At 47.8% G+C, this 26,305-nt stretch overlaps 1 protein-coding gene across 2 annotated transcripts in view; it reads right to left on the bottom strand.

Annotated features, from left to right (window-relative positions):
* The window catches only part of XRN1 (5'-3' exoribonuclease 1), a 2,611,979-nt gene that overhangs the window by 1,745,999 nt on the left and 839,675 nt on the right, over positions 1-26,305 (bottom strand). For both annotated transcript variants that reach the window (XM_069618274.1, XM_069618273.1), the window contains exon 14: positions 25,785-25,941. In XM_069618274.1, coding sequence (XP_069474375.1) covers positions 25,785-25,941 — 157 coding nt within the window. The remainder of the gene's footprint in view (positions 1-25,784; positions 25,942-26,305) is intronic.

The raw sequence follows: 26,305 nt of genomic DNA, 5'->3' as shown, positions 1-26,305 counted from the left end.
CTAGGAGGGTTTTTCCTAGATGGTCTTTTGTGAGCCCTTCGGGTAGAATCACCTAAAGATGCAGAGCGGTCTACACGCATCAAGCAAGGGCAGACTCTCCAACTGATAGGATGGCAGAGCAGCCAAGACTTTACTCTCAGGACGGGAAGAAGGGTGGGCTTAGGCCTGTTAAGAAGAACAAGTTACTTACCAACTGGTAACGTTCTTTCGATTGGATGTTCCTCCAACGTATTCCACATCTTTGACATGTAATGTCTACAGCTGTCCACTTCGGAAACTTTTTCGACACAGGGCGTCCTGCGCCGATGGCGTTGGGTCGATGTCCCTCGAAGGCCTCCGTCGAGGGCGAAGTCACCGGATGTTATAAATAGGAAGCGCGGCACCCGTAGCCTCAGTTTATGTTTTTTCCCTCAGAACGTGTGGCACCAATCCAATGCCTGAAGGACTGCACATAGCCTAAGCGGCAATCGCATAAGAAATTCTCCAGAGGGGGAGGGGGGGGGGTGAAATACGTTGGAGGAACATCAAATCAAAAGAACGTTGGATTGTGTCCTCCAACGTATTCCACACCTTTGACAGACTCCCAAAGCAGTACCAGAAAAATGGAGGAGGGAAAAGAATTTAGAATATCCAATTAGATGGCGGAATAAAGAACCGCCTTACCAAGGGCCAAGGGGCATATCTTGACCATGGATCGTATCCAGGGAGTAAGGTTTAACAAAGGTGTGGATAGAAGCTCATGTGGCTGCATCACAAATATTCATAACAGGAACGCCCTGCTGGAGGACGGTGGAAGTAGCCACGCCCCTAGTGGAATGAGTTTGCAACCCTTCAGGAGGGTCCTTAACCACTAATTGGTAACACTCAGTAATGGTGAGGATAATCCACCTGGATAAGGTCTGCTTGGTAACAGCCTGGCCCAATCGGTGTCCAGCATATCCCACGAAGATTTGATTGTGCACTCTGACCATGGACATCCTAGAAATATAAAAGCTCAGAGCTCTCCTATGATCCAACCTATGGAGTCGCTCCTCTTCCTTACCAGGATGAGGCGGGTAGAAAGAAGGAAGAACCACTTTCTGGCTCAAATGAAATTCAGATACTAACTTGGGTAGAAAGGAAGGACGTACCCGTAGTACAACCCTGTCCTTGTGGAACACAGTAAAGGGCGACTTAGATGAAATTGCCGGCAATTCACTCACTCTGCGAGCAGAAATAACCGCAACCAAGAACACCGTCTTGAAGGACAACAATCTGAAAGGACAAGAGTGCAAAGGTTCAAATGGAGCACCCATTAAAAATGTTATAACCAAATTCAAATCCCAAACCGGCTCCTGGAAAGGGGACGGCGGGAACACAGTCAGTCCTTTCAGAAATTGAGAAATCAAAGGAATCTTAAAGTAAGAACATTCTTCAGACGGGCATTTAAATATAGACAGCGCTGCCAGGTCACCTTTAATGGTGCCAACACTAAGGCCCCTTTGGGCCAAAGAAAGTAAGACAAAACCATAGGAATGCAACACTGAAAAGGATCCACATTTTGTCCACTGCACCAGTCGCAAAACTTACTGCAACGGCACAGGGATTTTGTTGCTGGCCGCCTGGCTGAAAGCAACACCTACATCACATCATCCGGGAGGTCCCAATCCTTATATCTCAACCTTTCAGATACCAAGTGTGAAGGTTGAGAGTCTGGACCTCGGGATGGAGAACCTGAACCCCCTCTCGCAAGAGCAGATTCTCTCGGTAGGGAAGACGGCCTGGAGGGCAGATGGACATTTCTAGAAGGTCTGGGTACCACGCTCTCCTGGCCCAATCCGGAGCAATGAGGATCATGTGGGACCCGAACCTCTGTAACCTCTAATACTTGAGGAATGACGGGGGCTGGAGGAAACGCGTACAGCAGTGGGAATGACCAGTCCACCACAAATGCATCTCCTAAGGCTGTTCTCGGAGGAACTACCCTTGAGCAAAATCGATCGCATTTCCGGTTGGCACTGGTGTGCGAAGAGATCCACTTGTGGGGTTCCCCAAAGGGCAAAAATATCCAGAAGGGATTCCCGAGCCAACTCCCACTCGTGAGAGATCGTGCTCTGCCTGCTCAGAGCATCTCTGCATTGTCCTCTCAGGCCAGATGAACTGCCGAGAGCGAAATTCCCTGCTGGATTGCACAGAAGAACAAGTTACTCTCTTACATGGTAACGTTCTTTCGATGGGATGGTCCGACGACGTATTCCATATCTATGACAGTAATCGCCACAGCTGTGCTGCTTCGGAACATTTTTGGCGTCTCCGTCGATGCGCCGTCCTTGAGGACCTCCTCCGACGGCCGACGTCACTAGATGTTATAAGTAGGACGCACGACGCCCGTAGCCTCAGTTGTAGTTTTGTCCCAGAACGTGTGCCACCAGTCTTCTGCCAATCTGACACACACAGCCTTGCGGAAACGTAAGCTGCAATCGCATAAGAAATTCTATAGCGGGGAAGGTAGGGAGGGAGCGATATGGAATGCGTCGTCGGACCATCCCATCGAAAGAACGTTACCAGGTAAGAGAGTAACTTGTTCTTCGAGGGGATTGGGTCCTCCGATGTATTCCATATCTATGACAGACTCCCAAAGCAGTACCAATGCAAGGAGGTGGAAAAAGACTTTAGATAACAGAAATTTAGCATGCCCAATCAAATTGTAGAGTAAAGGGCCGCCTTGCCAAAGGCCAGATCCTGCCCCTGGATGGAATTGAGGGAATAGTGACGTACAAAAGTATGTACCGAAGCCCAGGTGGCTGCATCACAGATGTTGCGAATAGGAACACCCCTCTGCAGGGCAGTAGAGGCAGCCATTCCCCTGGTAAAATGGGCCCGTAAGCCGACCGGTGGGTCCTTACCCACTAAGCGGTAACACTCAGAGATAGCCAAAATAATCTAGCGAGACAAAGTCTGTTTCTTCACAGCCTGTCCCAAACGCTTTCTAGCGTAACCAATAAAGAGCCGATCGTCCACTCCGACCCGGGACATGCGTGAAATATAAAAGCTTAACGCTCTCCTAGCATCAAGCCTATGGAGCCTCTCCTCTTCCTTACCAGGATGTGGAGGAGGATAAAATGCCAAAAGAACAACCTTCTGGCCTAAATGAAATTCCAACACCACCTTCGGAAGAAAGGAAGGACGAACTCGAAGGACAACCCTGTCCTTATGAAACACAGTGAAGGGTGGCTTAACTGAAAGTGCCTGTAACTCACTCACTCAGTGAGCGGAAGTGACCGCAACTAAAAATACAGTTTTCAGAGTTAACAGTCTCAAAGGGCATGAATACAAAGGCTCAAACGGAGCACCCATCAGAAACTGAAGAACAAGGTTCAAATCTCAACCGGGCACCTGGAAAGGTGACGGAGGGAACACATTAGTGAGCCCTTTCAGAAACTGAGAAATTAAAGGAATTTTAAAATAGTAACACTCTTCAGACGAGCGCTTAAATATAGACAGCGCCGCCAGGTAACCTTTAATGTTACCCACTTGAAGGCCCCTGTGGACCGAAAAAAGCAAAAAAGACAGAACCATGGGAATTTCACATGCAAAAGGATCCACATTCTTAACCCTGCACCAGTCGCAGAACTTCCTCCAACGGAAACGGTACAGGGACGTTGTTGCGGGCCTGCTGGCCGAATGCAACACCTCCATCACGTCTTCAGGGATGTCCCAATCCTTATACCTCAACCTTTCAGAAACCAAGCGTGAAGGTTGAGGGACCTGACCTCTGGAGGGAGAACCTGAACCCCCTCCCGTGAGAGCAGATCGTCTCGGTAGGGAAGATGACGTGAGGGCAGATGGACAAGTCGAGAAGGTCCGGGTACCACGTCCTCCGGGCCCACGCTGGAACAATGAGGATCATCCGGGAACCGAACCTGCGTAACCTCCGCAGTACTTGCGGGATGACGGGGACTGGAGTAAAACGCGTACAGCAGTGGGAAGGACCACTCCACTGCGAACGCGTCTCCTAAGGCTCCGTTTGGAGGAAATTCCCGCGAGCAGAACCTCTCGCACTTCCGGTTGACACTGGAGGCGAAGAGATCCACTTGAGGGGTCCCCCAAAGGGCAAAGATCTCCAGGAGAATCTCCTGAGCCAACTCCCACTCGTGAGAGATCGCGCTCTGCTTGCTCAGAGCGTCTGCCGTCTCGTTTTCGTCTCCTGCCAGATGAGCTGCCGAGATCGAAACTTCCTGCTGGATTGGCCAGAACGAGAGCTGCATCGCCTCCCTGCACAGAGGAAGTGACCCTGCCCCCACCCCTTTTTGTTAAGGTAGTGCATGGCCACAGTGTTGTCTGTCAGGATCAGGACATTCTTTCCTCGCACAGTCGGCAGAAAAGCCTTCAGGGCTAGCCTGACGGCCCTCCGCTCCAACAGATTGATATGGAGTCTGGACTCCGACTGAGACCAACGACCGCTGACTGTCAACTCGTTGGCATGAGCTCCCCATCCCGTGAGGGATGCATCCGTCACGATCGTCACCTCCGGCCAGGGCAGCAGAAAAGGAGCCCCCCTGATCAGATTGCCTTCGTCGGCCCACCACAGAAGGTCCTGGGCAACCGAAGATGGCATCTGAACAGGGTCCTACATCCTGCCGGAGGACTGAGACCACTGGAGCTTGAGTGCCCATTGCAAAGATCTCATCCGCAACCTGGCCTCTGGCACCAGAAGAATGCAGGATGCCATGAGGCCGAGCAGTCTCAAGAACTCGAACGCTGGGAGAGTCTGGGCAAGTTGAAACTTGTGCACCATCTGCTGAATGTGACGAGCCCTCGCCTGGGGAGGAAAACACTGCCCCAGGGACGTGTCGAGCACTGCTCCGATGTACTGGAGCCTCTGAGTTGGTGTCAAATGGGACTTCTTTAAGTTGAGGGAGAAGCCCAGCTTGTGGAGGGAGTGGCAGGTGACCGACAGATGCGCCAGGACTTGTTCGGGAGAGCGCACCCTCCTTCCTGAGGAGTTTGTTCAAACCGTGCAAGTCCATGATGGGTCTCAATCCCGCGTCTTTCTTGGAAATCAAAAAATAAGGGGAATACCATCCCTTGTTCCTCTCCGCTACAGGCACCAGTTCTATGGCGCCTTTCTCCAGCAGGGATTGAATTTCCTGCGCAAAGAGCGGATCCGGACTATTCAAAGAGAGATTCCCCGGTGGATTGTCTTGAGGCCTCTGCCGGAAAGGAAGACAGTAGCCGTGGGTTATGATCTCCAGAACCCACACATCTGAAGTAATGGCGCGCCATTCTGCAAGATGCTGCGCCAGCCTTCCCCCAACCGGCGAACAATGGGACATGGCCTCATGACTGAGCTGAAGCGGCTGCGGCGTTGCCCGAGGGCAAAGAGGCAACAGCCCGAGCGGCCTTGGCACCTTGAGCACCTTGTTTGCCACCTCTGGCACTCCTACGGTGGCCCCTTTGACTGGCAGCTCCTCTCGCTTTACCAAAGGATGAGTAATAACGAAAGGACCCTCCCCTCCATTGCTGTCCCCTAGGACGAAAAGGCAGAGGTTGTCGAACTGCAGCACCCAACTACTTCGCTGCAGCTTTGGAGGTCTGCAACCTCTCAAGGCTCTTGTCAGCCTTGCTGCCAAAAAGATGTTCCCCGTCAAAGGGCATGTTGAGGAGCCGGGCCTGCACATCAGGAGCAAACCCCGACTTCCGCAACCACGCAAACCTGCGCAGCACGATGCTCGCCGCCATGGACCGGCTGACGCAATCTGCCATGTCCAAACCCGACTGAACGGCCTCACCCATAGCATCCTTGCCATCCTGAACCATGGCAAGGAAACCATCCCGTTCATCCCCTTCGGGAATATGTTCAGCCGCCAAGGAAACAGTTCCACAGAGTGTGTGTGAAACGAGATAAGGCACAAATGAAGTTGGCCCCCTGAAGCGCCATACCCCCTGCAGAAAACACTTTCTTCGCCCAGCCATCAAAACGTTTGTCGTCCCTATCAGGAGGGATGGTAGGGTACGACGCCTGCTTTGCCGGGGCCGTAGCCGCCTGCACCACCAAACTCTCCGGAGTAGGGTGCTTGGACAAGTAGCAGGGGTCACTACTGGCTGGGCGGTATTTTCACGGCAAAGACTTGCTCACTGCCGGGAGACTCTCCGGAGCAGTCCAAGGGGCTACCACCCTTCTTTGCAGAGCCATATGGAATGGCAGTACCGGGTCAGTTGGTGGACCAATGTCGAGGATAGCCGTAAGGTCATCCTGAACAAACTCCCCTGGGGGAGCAGACCATCCTAAGTACTCGGTGACCCGTGACATAAGTCGCCGGTGCGAAGCATCCGCATGAGTGCCAGGCTCAGGCCTACAAAACTCCACCTCCGGAGAGGTGTCCAGCTCACTAGCATCATGCAGGGACTGCCTCAGGTCCTCAAACTGGCTATGGTTCAAGAGAATCTCGTTAGGCACCGTGTCAGGAACCATGCCATCATCAGAGCACTCATCCACCTCTGAAATGAATTCCAGATGGCGGTAAGAAGGCACAGAACTGGAACCAAAGCCATGCTTGACCTTGGCCAGAGCCTTCCTAGGTGGTTCCCACGAGCCACGGGGTACCCCCGTCGACACAGCCCCGAAAGGCGTCAAGGGCATCGAGTGCATCGGCGCCGACGTCGAGAGAATCGGCATGGACGACAGACTTGGCGCCGACAGCATCGACACAGGCCTCGATGGAGGAGCCCCGACGTGTCCCTCGACATCCTGGGCGCCGTCGACAACTTCCTCGGAGGTGGAGCCTCGAGAGAGTCCGTCGATGACCTCGGTGCCACAGGCGTCGACGTCTTCCTCGAAGACTTCATAGGTTCACGCGGTCTTGAGCGCGTCGAGTACCGGGACCTGGACCGGGCATGCCGAGAACAATTCCCCTTGTTCGAGCGGGACCTTTCCTGCGAATTGTGACGACCACCCGAGCCCGAAAGCATGCGAGCGGCGTCTCTCGGCTGATCACGACCGACCCCACTCAGAAGCGCGGACGGACCAGTGCCCTGCGATTCGAGAATCGCCAACATTTTCTTCCCGAAGGAAGCCCATTCCTCCGGTGTTGCATGCTTGGTGGGGTAAGCATCCGCCGACGGGCAGAGTCCTCGGATGAGGACGGGGAAGGCGACAGATGACGGCACTTCCGGGAGTGCCTCGAAGAGGCAGGAGTGGCGAGACCGACTGCGGAACCGAGACCCACTGGACTTCCGACGACGACGCAGAGAGTCACCCCTCGAGTCGTCCGTCAAAAGCCCCGCAGACCTCGACTTCCGGGGCTTGGACACCTCACCTACTGATAACTTCTTCTTGCGCTCCCGCAAGGCTTTCGACGTGAGCGACTGGCAGTCGACACAGTCATCCGTGTCATGGGCCTCCCCGAGGCACCAGAGGCAGGCGTCGTGCGAGTCCGTGACCGACATCTTGGACCCACAGTCCCCGCAGTTCTTGAAGCCCGGACGCGGTGTGGAAGACGAGGTAGACATCTTCACGAAGAATAACTTCACAAACGAACAGGTTCGAAGAACCGAGATGAACAACAAACTCCAAAGAGTCGAGGCGTACCGAGATTCACGAAGCGAACACGTTTGCGGAAAAACAGAACTGAGGCTACGGGCGTCGTGCGTCCTACTTATAACATCCAGTGACGTCGGCCGTCGGAGGAGGTCCTCGAGGACGGCGCATCGACGCAGAACATTTTCCGAAGCAGCACAGCTGTGGTGATTACTTTCAGATAAGGAATACGTCGGAGGACCCAATCCCCTCGAAACAGAGCTGCATTGCCTCTCTGCACAACGGGAGTGACCCTACCCCCCACTTTTTTGTTGAGGTAATGCATTGCCACCGTGTTGTCTGTCATGATCAGGACACTCTTCCCCCGCAGAGACGGCAGAAAACCTTAAGGGCTAGCCTGATGGCCCTCAGCTCTAACAGGTTGGTGTGGAGTTTGGACCCCGACGGAGACCAACAACCACTGGCGGTCAAGGCGTTGGCACGAGTGCCCCATCCTGTGAGGGAAGCATCCGTCACCACAGTCACCTCCAGCCATGGGTGCCAAAACCGCTCCCCCTTCATCAAGTTCCCTTTGTTGGCCCACCACAGAAGATCCTGTGAGACCGAGAGTGGAATCTGAACAGGATCCAACATCTTGCCTGAGAACTGCGACCACTGCATCTGGAGGACCCATTGCAGGGATCTCATCCTCAGCCTGGCCTCTGGCACCAGAAAAATGCAGAATGCCATGACGCCGAGCAACCTTAAGAATTTGAAAGCCGGCAGACTCTGGGCACGTTGAAACTTGTCCACCATCTGCACAATGTGATGAGGCCTCACCTTGGGAGGCGAGCACTTCCCCACGGACTTGTCCAACACAGCCCTGATGTACTGGAGCTGTTGGGAAGATGTCAGATGTGAAATTGAGGGAGAAGCCCAGCCTGTGGAGGGAGCGGAAGGTGAGACCGAGGTGAGCCAATGCTTGCACAGGAGAGCGCGCACGGATCAGCCAGTCGTCCAGGTAGGGGTAGACGTGAATCCCCCCTCGCCTGAGATACGCTGCCACCACCACCATTAGCTTGGTGAAGACCTTCGGGCAGAGGTCAATCCGAATGGCAGGACACGAAACTGAAGGTGCAAGTCGCCAGCTGCAATCCTCAGGTACTTTCTGTGCTGAGGATGAATCAGCACATGAAAGTAAGCATCCTTGAGGTCCAGAGACACCAACCAATCCTGAAGTTGAAGGGCTTGGAGGACTTGAGAAAGAGTGACCATCTTGAACTTGTCCTTCCTGAGAAGTTTGTTCAACCAACGCAAGCCCACGATGGGTCTCAATCCCCCGTCTTTGTTTGGGATTCAAAAATAAGGGTAATACCAACCCTTGTTCCTCTCCGCTACAGGCACCAGTTTTATAGCGCCTTTCTCTAGCACGGTCAAGATCTCCTGCACAAGGAGCTGATCCAGAAGCTTCAAAGAGATTCCCTGGTGGATTGTCGTGAGGCCGCTTTAGGAAGGGAAGGCAGTAGCCGTGGGCGATTGTATAAAGAACCCACGCATCGGAAATAATGGCTCGCCACTCTTCGAGATGCTGAGACAGTCTGCCCCCAACCGGCGAACCATGTGACATGGCCTCATGACTGTTTGAGCAGCTGCAGCAGTACCTGAGCAGCTTTGGCACCTCTATTTCCCCAACCACCATGGGTACTTTTACCCTGACCCCTTTGACTGGCGGCTCCTCTCATTCTACCAAAGGAGGAGTAGTAACGAAAAAATAACTCCCCTCCACTGCCGTCCACTAGGACGAAAAGGCAGAGGTTGACGCACAGCTGCGCTTAAAGATTTCTCTGCAGTTTTTGAGGTCTGCAACCTATCAAGGCTGTCGTCAGCCTTGCTGCCAAACAAGTGTGCGCCATCAAAGGGCATGTTTAAAAGACAGGCTTGCACATCCGGAGCAAAACCAGACTTCCGCAACCAAGCAAATCTGCGTATAACGGTGCTCGCAGCCATGGACTGGCTAACACTGTCGGCCGTATCCAAACCCGACTGAAGGGATTCACACATGGCATCCTTGCCATCTTGCACGAGAGCAAGGAACCCATCCCTTTCTTCCCCCTCAGGAATATGCTCAGCCGCATGAGAAACAGTTCCACAGAGTGCGTGAAAATCTTGCCAAGGCCCAAGTGGAGATGGCTGATTTCAGCGCCATACTCCCTGCAGAAAACACCTTGCATGACCAACCATTGAAGCGTTTGTCATCCCGATCAGGAGGGATGGTAGGGTACGCCGCCTGCCGCGAGGTGGCCGTAGGTGCCTAAAGCACCAAACTCTCGTGTGTGGGGTGAGTGGATAGGTAGTTGGGGTCGCTACCGGAAGGGCGGTATTTCTGGGGTAACGATTTGTAAACAGCCGGAAGAGATTCTGGTGACTACCAAGCAGCTGGCACCCTTTTCTGTAAGGTTAGATGAAAAGGTAACAATGGGTCAGAGGACGGACCTTGATCTAAAATGGCCGTGAGATCATCTTCACAAAATCTTCAGGAGTACTGGACCAGCCCAGAGACTCTAGCCATGAGTGTCCTGTAGGACGCCTCAGTATGAGCCCCAGGCTCAGGCCTGCCAAATTCCACTTCCGGGGAAGTGCCCAGGCCACTAGCATCATGAAGAATGTGTCTCAACTCTTCCAGTTGGCTATACCCTGAAAAGACAGGAGCCCCATCAGGCTCAACAGGGTCAAGATCAAAATCTGACCTCTCCTCCTCCTCATAGATGTCATCCAGAGGGAGCAAAAAAGTCCCGTCTCGGAACAGCTGAGGGCCTTGAGTCCATAACAGGCCTCACAGACTTGGAAGTAACCTTCCTAGGTGGATCCACAGCAGTAGGGTTCTCCGACTGTAAATGTCGGCCAAAAAGCTTCAAAGTCGTCGAGGGTGCCGAAAGCTTCGGCGTCGACTGATTCGGCAACGACACTGGCGCCAACGGTGCCGTGGGCTGATACGAAGACAAAGCTTCGACGTCGGTTTCCGAAAGACACCTCAAGCCCTCAGCAGGTTTCTGCGGTCTAGCTGGGGATGAGGACCGAGACCTGGAAGCACATCTCTTGCGACCATCCTGAGCCTTGTTCGAACGGGACCTTGAAGGTTCCCGATGAGGAACGCGCAAAGGTCCTGAGCCCGAAGTCGCGCGAGCCATGGATCGAGACCGTTCCTTGCCGGCTTCGTTAGAAGGCGCGGACAGAACTGTGCCCAGCGATTGGAAAATCGCCAACATCTGCTCCCGAAAAGCAGCCCATTCCCCCGAGGTTGAGGACTTAGTTGGGGAGGCCACTTTCCTCAACACACCATCCACCGATGGGGAAGATGACCGGTGACAGCGCTTCCTAGAACGCTGAGACGAGGACGACGAATGGCAGGAAGCACTCCAGGACCGAGACCACCCGGGACTCCTTCCGACGTGGAGTCTCACCCCTGGAATCGCCGGTGGACATACCCTTGGACTTACGAGACTTACTGGGTTTTGAACCCCTACCTACCTGAAGCTTCCCCTTACGTTCCCGCAAGGCTTTAGCAATAAGGCGACTGGCATTTGGAACAGTCATCGGTGTCTTGACTCTCGCCCAAGTACCATAAACTAATGCGATGCGGGTCAGTGATGGACATTTTAGACTTGCAGTCCCGGCAGGTCTTGAAGCCAGACCGCAGAGTCTGAGGGGTCGAAAAGGAAGACATCTGCAGGAAGAATACACAAGGCGCGCCGAGTTCTCGAAGCAAACGTGTTTGCAGAAAAATTGGAACTGAGGCTACGGGTGCTGTGCGTCCTATTTATAACATCCGGTGACGTCGCCCTCGATGGAGGCCTTCGAGGGACATCGACCCGACGCCATTAACGATGGACGCCCTCTGCCGAAAAAAATTCAGAGTGCACAGCTGTGGACATTACATATCAAAGATGTGGAATACGTTGTAGGACACAATCCATTTGAACCATAAATACAAAGCAGAGAATGCCCATAATGTCAGTTATAAAAATAGTGGTTTATTCTATATAAAGACTGAGCAACATAGGTATGTACAATCAAAAGTAATATATCATGTACAATTCCGTTACCAACACCAGCACAGAACATCAAAATAGAGTTCACCCAATATGGAGGGCAAACACAGACAAGCAGTATGAAGAACTTAATGAATACCCAAATGGAGTATTGGAAAGCACTAGGCATGAGAATATTTGAGAAAAGAGGTGTAGCACATTACATACATGCTTGGTGAGGAAGGGAAAAAGATTACGTGTTACTATAGCCTGTATACAGGTTACGAAATAATGATGAAAAGGAGATAGAGAAAAGAAAACAGTTGCATAGAAAATGTATCTAAGAGAATTGGAATCGCCACTGCCCTCTACAGATGACTGCATCAAGGACAAAGCTTGGTGCAACAACATCCAACAAGCGCTCTCAAACAAAATAGCCCTCTTACAAACTAAGATAGAATCTAAAAAAGCTAACCTCGCCTCCAAAGACCACGCTAGTAATAAATTCAGCTCTCCCCATCCTGACTGCCCCCCCCTTTCCACTTCTCCATTGTCACAGAGGACAAAGTATTTAGTAATTATGAGATTTAATGTAGCGCTATACGCCAAAGCGCTTTACAAGAGGAACAAGCAAAATACAACAAGCATTACATAACAATTGAATCAAAACCAGAAAACAGTTCAAGGAACAATTTACATTATTGATTAGATTAAGCATGAGTGGAGAGGGACGAAGTGAGAGAGGGAGTAGGAGGTGTGGGTAGTGGTAGAAAAAAGAGGAAGAAAAAAGGTGTTAGGAAGGTGAATGGAAGAGAAGATTTTAGAGAAGTGCGGAAAGTAGGGTAGGAGGAAGAAGAGCAGATGGAGAGGAGGCGGTTCCAGTGGAAAGGAGTGAGTAATTGGAAAGAGCGGCGCAGGAAGGGGTGCAGGGTGGAGGAGAGAGTAGGAGAATGTCAGCGGAGCGGAGTGAACGAGAAGGAGTATAGAAAGTGAGAAGGGAGGGGCAAAACCATAGAGGGATTTGTAGATTAGACAAAGGAACTTGAATTTGAGCTGGGAGTGAAACGAGAGCCAGCCTAGTGAGATGAGAGAAGAGGAGATTGAGTCGTGAGGTGGGAGAAGGCAGAGGGAGCGGATGGCAGAGTGATAGATTTGAGGGGGGAGAGTGGAGGGGAGACCAAAGAAAATAGTGGAGCAATAGAAAAGTCTGGAGAAGATGAGGGAGGTGATTGAGAGTTTAGTAGCGTGAAAGGTTAGGAAGGGTCTAATTTTACGGATGTTATAAAGGTGAAAGCGGCAAGATCTGGCAGTAAGAGAAATGTGGTGAGGTGGGGATCAATGTGAATACCAAGGTTACGGGCATGAGGAGAAAAGGAGAGTTGGGAGGGGGAAAAGAGGATGAAAGGAGGAGGGGAGGGAGGAGGAAGAGTGTTGGCAGGGAAGAATAGGACTTCGGTTTTGTCAGCATTAAGAGTAAGGAAGTGAGAGGACATCCAGGATTTAAAATCAGAGAGGCAAGAAGAAAGCTTATGTTGGATGTTTGGAGAGAAAGAGAAGGAGAGGAAGAACTGGGTATCATCAGCATAGAAATGGTGTGAGACACCAAAGGAAGAGATAATAGGAGCTAGGAAAGAAGAGTAAAGTGAGAAGAGAAAGGGGCCAAGGACAGAACCTTGGGGGACGCCGTGGTTGAGAGGATAGGTAGGGGAGGTGCAGCCTCCCTAGGAGACTGCAAAGGTGTGGTTGGAAAGATAGGAGAACCAGTTTAGAACAGAGTCTCTAAGGCCAAATGAAGAGAGAGAATTAAGGAGAAGAGGGTGGTCAACAGTATCAAAGGCAGCAGAGAGAACAAGGAGTTAACATAATTGCCAGCCTAAAAGTCTCCAACTGTCAAGGCGACTTGTGCCCTGCCACAGTTATCAAGGATGGGGCTAAAGACCTAGCTCCATTCATTGCTACTCTGATCAACTCCTCTTTTAAGAACTCATCCGTGCCCAACAATCTTAAAGAGGCATAGGTCCTATCTTTGCTCAAAAAAACAAACTTAGACCCTAACATACCGACTAATTACAGACCCATCACGACTGTCCCCTTTCTCCTGAAAATACCAGACAAGAGTAGCATATCTCCAAATAAAACACCATTTGGAAGACAACAATCTCTTAGGCCTATGACAATCAGGCTTTAGACCCAGGCACGGGACAGAAACAGCCTTTCTGGACCTAAAAATCCAAATGGATGAAGCTAAAGATAAGGGCAACCTGGCCATCCTGCTCTTGTTGGATCTGTCTGCAGCCGTCGACCTAGTTGACCACTAAATTCTGACCAAACATCTCTCATCGGCTGCCGCATTCTCCCAGAATGCCACCAATTGGATTAGTTCCTTTCTATTCGACAGACCGACCAGGGTCTTTGCCGCATCCGCGGCAGCTGACCCCATCCCAATCCAATGTGGAGTCCCTCAAGGATCTTGTACCTCACCCATGCTTCACAACATCTTCACCAAGCTCCTCTTTGACCGTCTTGACGACCTGGGTGTCACATATACTAACTATGCTGACGACACTCAGGTCCTCATCACGCTTAATGGGAGCTATGATGAAGATGTTGAAAAATTGAACGAGATCTACCTTGAAATCCAAGCATGGATGGCTACCCACAGCCTCTGCTTAAATGACAACAAGACGGAACTGCTTATCATCGGCTCCCAGACCCGTCTTAAACTCGACCCCGGGTACCAATCATTCACCATTGACGGTAAAGTCATAAAAGCCTCAAAAGAAGTCAAAACGTTGGGTGTGTATCTTGAATCCACATTCTCGTTCAAAAAACAAATAAATGCTACCATCTCATCCACGGCCTGTACGAATAAACTTATCAATGCCTGTAAACCGTTTCTATCGACGGCCAGTTGCCTTACCTTGGCCAGGGCCCTAATACTATCCAGACTGGACTATTGCAACACTCTCTTCATACGTTTGACCAACCACAACTTGAACAGACTACAGATTCTACAGAACACCACCCTCAGATGTGCGCTTAACCTCCCCCGTAAGGCCCACATCTCCACAATCAGAAAGGAGGTTCACTGGCTCCCTATCCGTGATAGAATCAAACTACACACACTAGTCCTCACACATAAGTGTCTCTCCCTGACAGCCCCTAGTTACCGATCAGATAAATTCTCCAAAGCTCCTCTAGACCAACCAGATACCGATATATCTACACCAACTTAACATTCCGAAGATTAACCTCAAAACAGATGGGGGAACAAGCTTCCCTGTGCTCGCAGCAAAATTCTGCAATGCCCTTCCTATGATAATCTAAGCCGATACCTCGTTTTGGTCGTTCAGAGTCAAGGTGAAAGAGCTGCTCTTAACCCAGCAATAGCTGGCTGTTTGCCCTAAGTCTATTCTCTCACTCCTTTAATACTGTATTATCTACAATTGCGGACCATTCTGTAACCTGGTCCTTCACTGTCAACTTTGTGCTTCCCCATTGTCATGGACCATCTTGTAACCCCGTCTCATATGCCATTTATTTTTTTGCATCATCCTTTGTTGTGCAACCGTCTGTAACCCATGTTGTTCCACAAGTTTAATGCACCCAGTTACCACAGGGTTTGGCTGCGCTATACAAATAAACAAACTAAACTATCAACATGTGTCAACCTTCCTCCTAGAAATACAGACCATGCGGCAGTACCTACAGTTACTTAATGTGCCCAGACACATCTTAAGTCACCAGGTATATTAAGTGTCACCAACATGTACAGGATAGAACAGTCCTAGAGCACCTAGATGTCTAGAACTAAAAAGCAGTGTATACCACTATAGAACAGATCACACCACCAGGCTACATCTTTCTTGGAAAACACTGAGAAGGGACCGTAGGAGGAGGAGTTGCCATTTTATGTAAAAAGTCACTAGGTTTTTATGAGGCAAATATTGAATGCACTGGGAGTGATATTCACATCAAGATGACTCCTAATCCGAATTTCACCCTTAATCTAGTTCTTCTCTATAGGCCCCCTGAAGCTGCCGACAGTTTCAATGAAGACATTGTTAATATTATAACACCTATGATGACCACCAATACAGGTCTGGTCATTTTAGGAGATTTCAACCGTTGGAAAGGGGACAAAAGGGACAAAAAAGCACTGGCCTTAGAAAAAATGCTTAATAATCATCAAGTCATAATTCAAAATGTGGAACCTACACATAATAAAGGCCACATATTGGACTGGATTGGTACCAACAACATACAGATTGGAGACATTGTGACTAGACCATGCATTTGGTCTGATCACTCTTTTGTCTCATGTACTTTGAGGCTTCCCGCTCTAGCACATAGAAAACATGTACCTACATATAAAGTCAAAGACCGAAATTTTAAAAACATCACTCAGCCTATCTTGGCTAAGTGTATGCAAACCCTGATTACTAAAACAACTGAATCCGATGATCCGAAGACACTTATAAATAACTACAACCAGGAGATCACCGAAATGCTTGACAAATCCGCACCAATGAAAGATAAATTGGTTAGAGATTTACCAAATCGCCACAAATGGTTCTCTTCCTTAGCAGAACTCAGAGCGAGTAAAAGACAGGCCAAGCATACCTGGCATAAAGATAGATCCACTATTAACTTGTCAGATTGGAAACAAAAGGAGAAACAGTACAAAGTAGAAATTATTGAGGCTAAGAAAACCTTCTATAACAACCAAATCAGCTCAGCTGGAGATGAGACGAAGGAACTTTTCTGGCTTTTTAGATCCTGGGAGAAACCAACTGCTTGTTGCCTCCCTATAAAACAGACTAATGATTGAACGGGTAAAGAAGGCCTTCGCAGCTAAACTATTAAAAGCCCAAGACAAAATTAAATTAGAAGTCGTCTGCACAAATGCCTATCCCAATACCTGCCGAGACACACCATACTTGCATACAATCGCCCCAAACTCAGTCAGGTTCTACATCAAGCAGGGATACTCAACCAGGTCCTGTTTCAGGTTTCATCTTCAGAGAATCCACTGCTGTTGATATTTTGAATATCCTTAAAGGCAGGGTCTAGTAAAAAATTTTATTTAAAAAATAGATAGGCAACATAAAAAAAAAATACTAGCATTCTCTTTTTTAAAACTTCCTATGTAAAATTTTGAGCTATTCAAGCTCAAAATTCGCAAAAGCAAGCACATGGCGCATCCATTTTGTGAAATGGATGCCCTCCTGTGCTGGCTTTTGTAAGCACTAATGAAGGAAAAGCCAGCCAGCTGTAGTAAACAAAAGCTACCGCTGGGTGGCTTTCCCTTCATTGGTGCTGTACGCGGAGGACAGGGACCGGAGACCAGAGCAGGAAAGCTGCAGCTAAATCTCGGTAAGTGCTATTTATTTTAAAAAAAAAAAAAGCACTAGCTGGGGTTTTTTTTTTTTTTTTTTTTTTTTAAGTTTTCCGGGCTGGAGGAGCCCGGAAAACTTAGAAATAAAACTGCAGCTTTAAAAACGTTGTATTTATGTTTGCAGTCGCTTTTGAAGCGGCCGCAAACATAAATACAACGTTATTGTGTTGGAAAGAAAAACCGCAGCGTTTTCCAAGTTTCTTGCTTTTGCGAATTTTGAGCTTGAGTAGGTCAAAATTTTACATAGGAAGTTTTAAAAAAGAGAATGCTAGTATTTTTTTTTATGTTGCCTATCTATTTTTTAAATAACATTTTTTACTAGACCATGCCTTTAAGTTTATGCACCCCACTAACTGTCCGGGTGAATTACTTCCATCTAAATTCATCTTGGAACATAAGGAACTTTTCGCACCTTTTCTCTGCAGATTTGCAAACGCGTCCTTCCGAACAGGTGTGATTCCCCAATCAATAAAGAACGTAGCAGTCTCACCACTGCTAAAAAAAGCAGGTCTTGATCCCACTGATACGGCAAACCTAAGGCCTATCACCAACACCCTGTTTTTCTTAAAACTTATTGATAAGATAGCAACCATCCAACTACAGGCCCATGTCCAGACAGCTGGCATCTTGCATGCTAAGCAGTCAGGTTTCAGAAGCCATCATGGCACAGAAAGTGCGCTTCTGGACCTGCAAACATATATGCTCTCTAGACTAGAAGATAGCAAGTCGGGGCTGCTGATGTTGTTCGACTTATCGGCAGCTTTTGACTTGCTAGGTCAGAAAAATCCTACTCGACAGAATGCAGACTGTTGGAGGCCTCTCCGATAATTCCATAACTTGGCTGAGGGCATTCCTGGAAGGTCGGTCACAGGTGCATTGGGGAGACAGTTCCTCTGGGTCACAAACTATAACATGTGGTGTGCCCCAGGGGGCATGTCTTTCCCCACTGTTCAACATCTACATCTTTCCTCTCTGTTACGAATTAGATCTTTTCCAGACCTTTTTCTGTAACTATGCAGATGGCTTCCAGCTGGTCCTTAACATTACTGGCGATTACGACATAGATCAATGTGCAGTAAACGCGGTTTATCAACTGATAAAACAGTGGATGTCCACCAACTGGTTATGTCTGAACGCTACAAAGCCAGAGCTCATGATCTTTGGCCCACGCCAGGCACAAATCAAGCTGGGTTTTACGATAGATGGTAGCTTCATCAACACTGTGCAGAAAGTAAAAACCTTGGGCACATATATGGACAGCAGTGTAGACTGTGAAGCACATGTTGCAGCCATTACTGTTAGCACTAATTACCACCTCAAAGTGCTTAGGCAAGTTGCGCCACTAGTTTCGGTCGAAAACCGTATCAAGCTCGTGAGAGCTGTTATCTTGCCTCGTATTGATTACTGCAATGCACTCTTAGGTGGTGCTGGTAAAGCAGAAATCCAGGAGTTACAAAAAATTCAAAATGAAGCGTTCAGAACCCACTACTGTAGCCAGAAAAAAATTGCATTGGCTTCCTGTGGAACGCAGAATTCAATTTAAATCGATAACTATATGCCACAAATGCATCTTTGGCACTGCTCCTGCTTACCTTAAGGACATCATTGGCATTTACCAGCCCAAGAGAAACCTCAGGTCAGCTGAAGGCTATCTTTTGGTACAGCACCGAGTTAAACGCTCCAGAGGATCTGGAAGGGCCTTTCACACCCAGGAAGCTAAGGCATGGAATGCATTGCCCATATCCCTGCGCAAGACAACAGATCTTCTTGCTTTTCGAAAGCAATTGAAAACGCATCTCTTTTATTAGAGTAATCCCCTGCGGTAGTCTCTGTTTCACTGTACTCTGCTCTCTCAGCGCCTGGATGGCTACGGGCTTTGGCACGGTACAATAACAATAACAATACCCCAATAATAATAGAGGCAGTGGTCCAGGGAATCTCGAAACCCAAAAAACATTTAAAATCATTTAAAACACAAATAAACTCCAGGATGGAAAAACAGTTATTTCAACTCAGGAAGTCACCACAGATAAAAGGTACCACAAGTACAGGTATGTAAACCTAACCGTTACTAAAATAGAGGTTTTAGGGTTAGAGTGTCCCAATGTAATTCAATACGCCATAGGCCACATGGTGTGTTCCTGGTAAGGATATTCACAGTTTGAGAGGAGGATGCCATGTCCCTGTGATGCAGCGGAGCCTTGTGAAGAGTTCCAGCAAAAGAGGGCAGGCAGTGCCCAAGAAAGTGCCAGGTTTCACAGACCGGTCACATGTGGTCCATGGACAAAGGCAGCAGACAGCCTAAGAAGTGCCCAAGTGAGATCAGCGATCACAAGGCAGGTCGGAAGGGCCCCCCACACAAAGACCAGCAGCAAGCATGGCAACACAACAGAGGTATGGTTTAAGATTTCCCAATACTCCTAGGACTGGTAAGGGGCCTCCACTCCACAGGTAGAATCTGACGTGCTCTGATGAGCACAACGTAAGCAGAGTGCCTGAAGAAGGATGTTTTGTCTGCCGACAGCTTGAGCTGCCCCCAGGCAGGAGACCAGCACACAGCAACAGCCGGAGGGCGTGTGTGCTTGAGGCGATCTCTGCACCACGATGAACAGCAGATGAATCTGATGGCAACCAGCTTCCAAAGACTTCTCATTCATGGAGGAGGAGGGTGGTCCACAACGTCATTGGAGCAAATATCGTCTTCTCCTCTCCAGGATGTCAGCAGCAACAGCACAGGGCCAAAGAGATGCCTTGCATTTTAGAGGATGCAGTGTCCAGCTGTCCCTGCCAGGTGAGGAAGGGAGAACCTTTGCAGGTTCCCACTGGACGAAGAAGCAGCAGGGGCCTGGAACAGGACCTGCCTTTGCTATGCAAAGTTTCCAGGAATTCCTAGGGATGCCTCCTCTCAGCAACAGCAGTGACAGGACAAGTTTCAGACTGCCGACGAGCTAAGTGTTTGGGGTCTGCATTTGTATACACAGGCAGAACCGCACAGGAACAGGGCGGGCTCTCCCCGTCCGCCAATCACACACCACGCACTTATCACGTTGGGGACTGCTCTCCAAGCAGTGGAAAGCTACCCGCATTCATACATTCGTGGACATACACACACGCCCCGCCCCCCTCTTCTCCCACCAGACAGCCAGGATGCATATTTTTTCAGCCATGAATACACATACCTGGTATAAACCAGTACATACTGGTGATGGCCTATTGTGCTCTCCCAAGAAGGGGATGCACGTACCTCCCCAAATGTGGCCACATTCTCTCTCCAGTTAAAACTCTGCAAGGGTAAGGTGCACATCCCACTGGACTTCCAGAAGAAACAGGAAGTGAACCTGTTAGTTAACACCCAGGCTGTAAAATGCTGAGCAGCCATTTTACACAATGAGTTAAAAGACCCCATCTGTCACCGGCCCTTTTACTTCTCCCTAGCTGGGTGAGGAAGGTCACACCATGATATGTAGGGGAGCACCTAGGGGTGCCCCGATTGTTGGACGACTTATGGGCTCTCTGAGGGGGACACCTCAGAAAATGCACACTTTAAAAAATATGCGTGCAAATGTTGGTCCCCAGTGAGACTACCCCTTAAGTGCCAAGCTATTAAGTCTATGCAAAAAGGACAAACATACTCGTCCTTGGCACTTAAGAGGTGCTGGTGTCATTGGGACAAAAAGGATCCCCCAAAGGAAAACAACAGCAGTGGCCCAATTGTGTCTCCTGCTTTACCCCAACTTCGTGAAAAGTCTAGTAAAGTGGATAAGAGTTACCAAAACAAGTTTAAGAAATGGGGAAAAAAACATGCAGGCCACCATCTGGTCTAACAAGGACGACTGTTCCGCTATTGAAAGTTTGTGTATTTATGGCGAATGGGGAATTTGTGGGAGAATCCACTATAAAGAACATTATCAAATGTAGGAAATGTGCTCTTCTAATGTATTGCATCCGCCCACAGACTTCCCCTCTTAGGCAGACAACCAAAGTAGTAACGACCAGAGGAAGAGGGAGGATAGAGGAGATTCATTCCAGCAGAACATTCCAAGACATGGACGTGCCAAAGCAGGTATTCTTGCCAGATAAAGCATCAAATAGTCACATTTTGCTAAGTTATGCAGCAAGGCCTAAGCAGACGCCTAGAATGCATCCGGTGCTGGTACCAATCCCCTGCACAATGGATGTGGACGTTGGGACCCTTCCAGAGTGAGCCTGCAGTGCTTGTAGCACCTCCTCATCAGCCACAGTAAAACAATCCGAGATACACAGAATTACCCACCTTGATAAAGTCAACATATACACTGCTCTTCCTAACCAAGCAAAAGCAACAAGAAGCCAATTATCCTTCCAACACGCCCTCATACTTGAGACATAGAAGTTTAGTGCCTTCTGAGGGTATAAGCTGTGAAATCCCTCTTCCTCTTTGGAGGAGTGAGGTGCTGTGCAGAACACTGGTGACAATTTTTTAGTCAAGTGAAACTCAGTCAGCCGTAGGGACGAATGAAGGTCTTATGTAAACGGTCACCTTCTCCTTTGAAAACGGCAGGTGGGGCAGTTTGACAGACCCGCTCACCATGCAAGACGACGTAACAGCAGCCAGAAATATTCCCTTCAAAGAAAAAGTCAAGAGTAAGAATCAAGTGGCGCAAAGGGAGCATCCACGGAAATCTAGGGCAGAATTTCATTTTGGTGTGTTCTGCAGTCTCATGTTATGGGACTCTTACTCGGATTGCTCCCCCTCTAATTTTTGGTGGACTGACTTCTGCTGAACTCCCCTTGTAACTACAAACCTTTTTACCTTTAAACATATCGTTAAGGGTTACCCATAAGGTACCCGGGCCCTAGGAGTACCACCTCTGAGGTTCCCCTTTGTTTCCCTAGGGTGATCTTATCACCCTACCTTGGTTTTAGGGGGTTGGCTAGTGATAAAATGGATTTCACCACTCCATTATGGTGAAAAGGGGAGACGTTGAGATTTTAGCCAAACCCAATCAAGGTAAGGTAGCAGTGTGTAGACTCAGGAGGTCTGAGAGAGTGGATGAGGGCTATAATGAGTCCATACAGAGAAACACCAATAATCCAAGTTAGACAGGTAAGTACAAACATATGCAATGATTTATTAGGCCTAAAATGCACATTAAAGTACAAATTCTAGTCAAATATTGTCACACACTTAATACAAAACAAATATATATGTTGACCCTTAGGCGAAGAAAGAAAGCCTATGTTTCAATAAACAATAAAATAAAGGTACACACTCAGATGCATGAAATTCAGTTAAGGAGTAGCACAACAGTTCCCCTAACTCTTAATGAGTCAAACTCGAAAACTGTTTGGGGCTTTGCGCTCTAAAGTAATCAGTTCCAAAGTAATATTTTTCAGTTAGGTTTATTAAGAGATTTGGACGATGCCAGGCGTTATGATACAAAAGTCAAAAAGCAAAGTTCGGGTAAGCAAACTAACTCCATTCCAGTCATTAGGGTAGGTCTAGAAAGGAATCCTTGACCAGGCCTCCATCGACCAAAGTCAGGAAATAGTTTAGGAACAGGAGTCTACTCCTGTGTAACCCTACGGGGAGGAAAGGAACAAGTATGTTGAAACCTATTTCTCCAGAGACCACTGCCGAGGTTCAGGAATCCGTTGGGCGCACAGTCTTATGTGCTTGGTCCGGTCGGGGAAGGCTGTGAGAAACCGCCCTTCCCCTTCACAAACACTTCCACACGGACAGCCTGCTCTGGGAGAATACACTCACACCCGAGCATTGTACCTGGAATGTCGCGCTAGGTCAGGCGAAGTCAGGTAATTACTGACCATCACACACACATTAGATTCAGTATAAGGGCACCTGGCAATACCCCGAACAGCCCAGGTGGGCGTACTTGAGTGAACAAAAACAAAAATTCAGGGTGAGAGGTCACACCAACCAACAACAACCTATAATAGTTATGAATACAGAATTTCTAAACTGAACTTATTTAATAACATTTTTCAAAAGAATGGTAGGGATAGAGCACCCAGGGGTGTTTTAAAAAAACAATACAAATCTGTATAATCCAGTAGACAAAAGAGCTGGATTTAAATGTAACCAACATAAAACAGAAACACTGCAAAAATGTCAATCAATTGTTTCAATTGTGCAGTTGTAGAATGAACATAAACATAGTTTCATGGACATTGGAGAAAAACAACCAAACAACAATGCTTAAACTGTGTATTGTTCAGCTGGATCACCAGCTGCGACCATTCTTCCATTAAGCAGATACGCTAGCAATGGGAACTGTTCCAAAATGCAAGATGTATTGGACCACAAATGACTAGGACTAGGCCTAGGGGGAGCAGTGTTGATTTCATATGAGTGCACGATGGGGTAGAAGCCCCCTGTGCCAACAGATCTTCAAAAGCTTCCCTGTATTTTGCTAAACAGGGGGAGGTACAGCGATGAGACAAGTACATGACTGGTTTTAGAACAATTTCTTGCACCCCTGACCAAGATCTGTTAAAGCATATACTTTGATGTGTTAACTGGAAAAGTACTCCCTTAAAAAATGTCTTCTGTTATCGCTAGTTTATGGTGGGGATGATAACAGAGCCATAGAGAGAGTTTTGCTTGTAAATTATAAACATCCTGCACTGGAAGAAAGCGCCAACCCCACAGCTGTCAAAAAAGCCAAATAATGCGTTGCAAAATCAATCGAGTCTTAAATCCAACTCATCAACTTGGCTCATCCAGCTACAGTTACTTTGGAACTGAATACCAATACATCAACTTGCTCAATGGAGGTTCCCTCAATCTCTACATGTAGTTTGACCATGCTTTTCATCTTCTTCGTATTCATTTCTATACCCAGATCTCAACAGGTTTTTTGGAAAGCAATAAGTTGAGACTATTTTAGTTTTTGGTAGGGTGCTACATGCCCGAGGGCCTCAGAGCGCAGCAAGACAGAAAAAAGCAACGCTGGGGAAACGAAAGATCAGGCCCAGTATGACAGGATTATTAATCAGCTGAGTTAAAGAGTAAGGTTTTTACACTTCTCTTGAAAGTTGACAAGGATTGAGATGCTTTGATAGCGACAAGTAACATGTTCCATTCTCTTGGAGCATGGAAAACAAAGCAGGTTTCGCTAAATCTTTTTACGTGAAAATAAGGTTGGTTCAACTCAGGATTATCAGAGGAGCGCAACTCCTGACAAGGTTGTTTAAGTGACAATCTCTTAGACAGGTAAAAACGAGCACACAGGTTCTGACATTTAAAGGCAAGAGACAATATCTTATGTCTTATTCTCTGCCTTACTGGGAGCCAGTGGAATTCCTTCCTAAAAGGGGTGACATGCTCACGCTTAGATATTCCGAACACCGCTCTCCCCTGGAAGTCATGGATATGATGGCAGCATCATCTGCATAGTGAATAATGGGTATTTTCTCGAGAGCCAAAGTCAGGGTATCGGTGTGAAGTGTACAAAGTTTGGTGACAATTTAGTCCATCAAGATACATAAAAAGGAATGGCCAGTCCGCACCCTGGTCTGACCCCCTTTAATATTTATTGGGTCGGTAGCATCCCCCTCCAAATTATATTGAATAACCGCCTTATTATCTTTGTATAGTGAAAGGATGGCCTTTAGGAGTGCTGGCGGGTTATGATATGATATGGCATTTATAACGCGCATATACACAAGTATTTCAAGGTGCAACACAAGTGTTTCAAGGCGCAAAGTGATTCAAGGATTGTTTGCCATTAGCAATGATTCTAACAATTTAGGTCTGGGGACCCCGTCAAAGGTTGCCTTTAAATCAAGAATGGTGCATATATTCATATTCCTAGGTCAGCATACTTTTGGAGGATAAAGAACAGACGAAAACATTGGTCCAATGTGCTAATCCTTAATTGTTTTTATAGCACCTTAAGCCAGGGCACTTTACAAAAATTACTGATATGTACAATATAATTAAGTGATAGCAAGCAGTGACCTGAACACAAAACCGAAAACAAGACAATACCAAAAGAAAGGTAAATAATGTGATGATCCATAGAACAGTGAAAGTTAAGGTCATGAAACATATTGGAAAAATTGCAAAACAAAAGCAGGCCACCCTCCCAGACATATTTAACAATGTTAGAGGAGAGCTAGTCTTAAATGTTCAAAGAATAATGCACAAAAATAATAAAGGTCCAATATAACCGAGTGAGCAGACAACCCCAGGAAACCACTCCAAATTGCAAATACTATTGAACAACATGGACATCAACGTCCAAGCTCACCGTTTCAGTAACCACAAATATTCTGAGCATGAGGGACACTCAACATAAACTGCACACAGATACATCTCACCATTATAATGCGCAATCTCCTAACCAGCGAGGGACAAGCCAACAACTCTCTTGAGGCATGAAAACCACCCCTAGAACAGAGGTAGATTGGCCTCCCATTAGGGTTACTGGTTGTAGTGTCCTCAACAGAAGCTGGACAAAAACGGCCTCATCATAGGATAAGCCAGGAGTTGAAAAAACCCAGGAGGACAGATTTCTGCCATGAAAGGTACTGACCACACCTCTCCCATCAAGCCAGAGAAAAAGACTGGTGGATGCTTGGAGATGTGTGCTTGGACGAGTCCTGCACAAGTAAAAATGTATACTGCACAGTAAGTGCTCTGGCCCCATACTCTTCCTGCAAAAGTCATCACAAAAACATGGAGGGAATCTAAAGTTTAGTTTGTCAGATCAATTGTTTAATTATATGTTTTTATATGGATTTCAATAATTTGTTTTCATTGAACATATAATATACACAGTTCCATTAAAGAAAGCACTAGCTCATATTGATTATGAATGTTCTACTATCAATCATTAATAGTTTTTTAAACACTCACCTGATAACCAGTGGGCAGTAAATCTTTACTAAGGGCTGGAAGCACAGCAAGAAGCTGTTCAAATGGCAAGAAAGGCTTTCCCAAGTCGAAATTGAGTTTCAGCTTGCTGATGTTGCGTATGTCTGACAGATAAGGTGCATAATGGTAGGGATAATACCTAGAAAAACAAAACTATTCAAGTTAATGACATTGGCATTAGCTGAGTGGGAACATCTTTAAGCATAGGGCACACATGTGGAAGCATGCTGTTTCAGAGATGAAGAAAAGCATAGAAACTAAAAAAGCTAAACAATTTCAGAGAATTCCTGCACGTGTTCTCATCTGGCATGCTCAGTCTCTCTTTGAAAACCTGAATACCACTTAGGTAGTCTATAACTATTAATGTACTGCAAGGTTGGTGTGCTCTTTCCTTTCTTCGCTTCCTCCACCATGGCCTGTATTCAATGTGCACCCTTAAACTTCGCTTCAATGACATTGTGCATAATGCATGTTACAATTACTCTACTTTTTTTCTCAATGCC

The sequence above is a fragment of the Ambystoma mexicanum genome, chromosome 10 (genome assembly GCF_040938575.1).
Source record: "Ambystoma mexicanum isolate Mex_15411 chromosome 10, UKY_AmexF1_1, whole genome shotgun sequence".
Lineage (NCBI taxonomy): Eukaryota > Metazoa > Chordata > Amphibia > Caudata > Ambystomatidae > Ambystoma > Ambystoma mexicanum.
The sequence above is the reverse complement of the archived record's forward strand: the minus strand, read 5'-3'. Positions and strand labels throughout refer to the sequence as shown.